This window comes from Herpailurus yagouaroundi, unplaced genomic scaffold, assembly GCF_014898765.1.
Source record: "Herpailurus yagouaroundi ecotype Mexico unplaced genomic scaffold, PumYag 67702, whole genome shotgun sequence".
Lineage (NCBI taxonomy): Eukaryota > Metazoa > Chordata > Mammalia > Carnivora > Felidae > Herpailurus > Herpailurus yagouaroundi.
In genome coordinates this window covers 1,078,184-1,082,334 of record NW_024420501.1, presented here as the reverse complement: position 1 = coordinate 1,082,334, position 4,151 = coordinate 1,078,184, and the positions used below count along the sequence as shown (strand labels likewise).

The following is a 4,151-nucleotide window of genomic DNA, read 5'->3' as shown; positions in this document are numbered from 1 at the left end:
CGTTGAAAAAAAAATTTTTTTTAATAAAAAAAAAAAAAAAAAAGGATGGGACTCTGGGGCGCCTGGGTGGCTCAGTCGGCTGAGTATCTGACTCTTCATTTTTAGCTCAGCTCATGATCCCAGGGTCGTGGGACTGAGCCCCCACATGGGCTCCGCACTGAGCATGGAGCCTGCTTAAGATTCGCTCGCTCTCTCTCTCTCTCTCTCGCTCTCTATCTCCCTCTACCCCTTTCCCTGACTCATGCACTCTAAAATAAAAATAAATATTAAAAATTTAAAAATAGGGGCACCTGGTAGCTCAGTCAGTTAAGCATCCAACTTTGGCTCAGGTCATGATCTCAGTTCGTGAGTTTGAGGCCCGCATCGGGCTCTGCGCTGACAGCTCAGAGCCTGGGCCTTGCTTCAGATTCTGTGTCTCCCTCTCTCTCTGCCCGCCCCCCGCTCATGCTCTGTGTGTGTCTCTCTCTCAAAAAAGGAATAAACAATAAAGAAATTTTTCTAATAAAAAAAAATCTTTAAAAATTAAAAAATAAAAAGGATGTGACTCTACTGACACGGAAAGACATCCATGACATACACATGAAGTGAAAACAGCACATGTAAATATCTCATTTGTACAAAGTCGTATATTTTTTGGCACCACGTGCAGTGTTGCCCTTGTATATTCTAAAGAACATTATATCCCCATGAGTTCTGCCATGGTCTATGAAATGCTAAGTATTATAATTATCTTTTGAAAATTCAGTGTTTTTTTAACATAATGAATACTCTCAATGCATTGTTTTAACATTGCTTGACCTAGCATTCTCCAAAGTAACCTCATCGCAGGACCCTTTTCTCACCTAACACCCTTTAAAACACAAAGCAAAAATAAGGGGCGCCTGGGTGACTCAGTCGGTTGAGAGTCTGACTCTTGATCTTGGCTCCGGTCGTGATCTCACAGATCGTGAGTTCGAGGCCACGCCGAGCCTTGCTGAGCCTGCTTGGGATTCCGCCCCTCCCTCTCTCTGTCAAAATAAATGAATTTAAAATGAATATGAAGAAAAGAAAATATAAAGCAAAAATAAATAAAATGTGAAGCAACCAGTTTCCAGAAAAACCTTTGGGAAACACGGGCATCAGAGAGCTGTTAGATTATTCACCAGACTGTTAATAGTCAGTCTGTACGTCTCTCTAGCCACTGAAGATACACACCACTTCATAAAAATAGCTACTTACAAAAGAAGAATTAAATGTGTAGAAACAATAACGAATGCCATATGTTGAGGACCTATTCTGTGCAATGCTAAGGTCTTTATATATTCTGAAAACGAGGAACAAATGACCGGAGAAGAAATCGAGCCTGAGATCCCACGACTTACCTAAGCTCACGCGGCCAGTAAGTGGCCAAGCCTCAATTTGAACCACAGGTCGGTCTGAGCCCAACATGGATGCTCTTCTCACTACATATCCTATCCTCTGTCTCTTCCACAACATACTCTTCCTTTCAGGTCCCACTCGAGCAACCTGCCAAGCCCAGGCAACACCTCTCCGGTTTCCCACGTACTTCCTTCAAACCTCTGAGGAAGTAGGAGAAAGTAAATTACCTGGCACGGTACCTGAAATGTGGTAGATTTAATACAGACATTCCTTTAAGGATGGTCCTCTGAACAGTTTGCATGTAAAGAACTTACCTACTTTCTCGGGCTTTTGGCTGGGTTATACAACCCTGATGATCAAAATTAAGGCTTTAATATTAATGAAGTATATGATAGTTATGTACCTGATTTGGAACAAAAGTAAGATGATGGCGTGGAATACTTACTTCAAATTGCACAGAGTAAGTGTAGGTTACATTAAACTTCTCTGTATGTTCTTCAGGAATTTCCATAGGGGGTCCATTACAGGCTAGGCGGCCTTCACCTGAATGCTTATAGCTAAGAAAGAAGGGGGGAAGGAAGAGAAAGTAATTTTTATACCAAACTACCGTTGTAAATTTCCGATTCATGGCTATTCAGGAATGTAACAGTAGCAGGTTGAAAAAATTTGCCTTTCATTATAATTAGTATTTAAAACTTTATGATTTTATTTTTTTAATGTTTTTTATTTATTTTTGAGACAGAGAGAGACAGAGCATGAGCAGGGGAGGGGCAGAGAGAGAGGGAGACACAGAATCCGAAGCAGGCTCCGGGCTCTGAGCTGCTAAGCACAGAGTCTGACGCGGGGCTCGAACTCACGGAGTGTGAGATCATGACCTGAGCTGAAGCTGGACGCTTAACCGACTGAGTCACCCAGGCACCCCAAAACTTTATGACTTTAAATACTTTTGTTTTGGGGCACCAGGGTGGCTCAGTTGCTTAAGCGTCTGACTCTTGATCTCAGCTCAGGTCTTGATCTCAGGGGCATGAGTTCAAGCCTGCTGGGCATGAAGCCTACTTAAAAAAAAAAAAAAATAGCCTTGTTTCTAAATGTCCCTAACACTCAAATAAGAGTCAATATACTGCCCAGCACATCAAACAGGTATCCCCTGCTTTTCCAAAGCTCACTTTATGCCACTTTGCTTCTACGAAAGACCTCCATTAGTACCTGTTTTCACTAAGTGAAAGAAATCCGAAGAGGATTTTCATTTTTCTGAAAAATCAAAAAGAGCATTCAGTGTTGGTGTTGCAGGGAGCCATTAGAGAGGCAGTTCCCCTCCCACCCAGTAGCGAGAGTGGCGCCGCCCAGCTCCTTCCTGGGGAACTACACTCGACATTTCGACATCAAGCCCCCAGAGCTCTGAACTGTGTGAGCATCTGCGCTTTATCTTGGCTTATTTTGTGCATCCATTAGCAAGATGTGCCTTAAGGTATCAGAAAAGCCTAAGAAAGGGGATTTGGGGAGTCTGGAAATGCTCACAAAATTTTCCGTATAAATGAATGGCAATTGCTTCTTCGCTTTTGACATTTCGACTTCCAAAAGCTTTCAGAGGAACGCTCTACTTTCAGATAGCAAGAGAAAATGTGTCGCTAAGAACCTTCTCATGGGGCACCTGGCTGGCTCAGTTGGTAGAGTACGTGATTCTGGATCTCCGGGTTGTAAATTCGAGGCCCATATTGGGTGTAAAGATTACTTAAAAATAAAATCTTTAAGAAAAAGGAATAAAGAGACTGCAATATCACGCAAAAAATAAAAGAAGAATAAAGGGGAGATGGAAAAATCAAAAGGAGAAGCAGTGATGCTTCCCTTTCGAATTATTTGCTCAACATACAATTTATCCCTTGGCTTCTGTTTAAAGAATAATATGCAATCCTTGTGGGACTGTTATTTCTACAAGTACATGTGCAATAACGCCATTCACTCACAATTGCGGATGCCATTCATGTGCACCTCTTCCCATTCATTTTTTGTCACCCTAGTGTCTGACATATGATATGTCCTTATAAGTATTTGGAGGGTGAATTCATTGAAAGCCAAATTGTATTGTGAAACAGCTATGCATTTTAAAAAGGATCATTGTTAAGGCTACCAACAAACAACATCTACAGAAAAAAATTCAATGACTGCACGATAATGCATACCAAGGTTCCCTGTTTAAGTCTGGGCCTTGAACCCAGCGCATGAAATATCTGCATTTCACATCAATGAGATTATGCGGCAAAAATTGTATTAAGATCTCTAATCATGGGAATGCAAACTGGTGCAGCCGCTCTGGAAAACAGTGTGGAGGTTCTTCAAAAAATTAAAAGTAGATCTACCCTATGACCCAGCAACAGCACTGCTAGGAATTTACCCAAGGGATCCAGGAGTGCTGATGCATAGGGGCACATGGACCCCGATGTTTACAGCAGCACTTTCAACAATAGTCAAATTATGGAAAGAGCCTAAATGTCCATCAACTGATGAATGGATAAAGGAGATGTGGTTTATATACACAATGGAATGCTACTCGGCAATGAGAAAGAATGAAATCTGGCCTTTTGTAGCAACGTGGATGGAACTGGAGAGTGTTATGCTGAGTGAAATAAGTCAGAGAAAGACAGATACCATATGTTTCACTCTTATGTGGATCCTGAGAAAGACAGGAGACCATGGAGGAGGGAAAGGGGAAAAAATAGTTAGAGAGGGAGGGAGCCAAACCATAAGAGACTCTTAAAAACTGAGAATAAACTGAGGGTTGATGGGGGGGGGGG

The 4,151-nt window shown here is 41.9% G+C and overlaps 1 protein-coding gene across 2 annotated transcripts in view; it reads right to left on the bottom strand.

The window, feature by feature from the left end:
- LOC121025797 (transmembrane 9 superfamily member 2-like) overlaps positions 1-4,151 on the bottom strand; it is an 89,368-nt gene that overhangs the window by 48,526 nt on the left and 36,691 nt on the right. For both annotated transcript variants that reach the window (XM_040468534.1, XM_040468533.1), the window contains exon 7: positions 1,805-1,916. In XM_040468534.1, the coding sequence (XP_040324468.1) occupies positions 1,805-1,916 (112 nt within the window). The remainder of the gene's footprint in view (positions 1-1,804; positions 1,917-4,151) is intronic.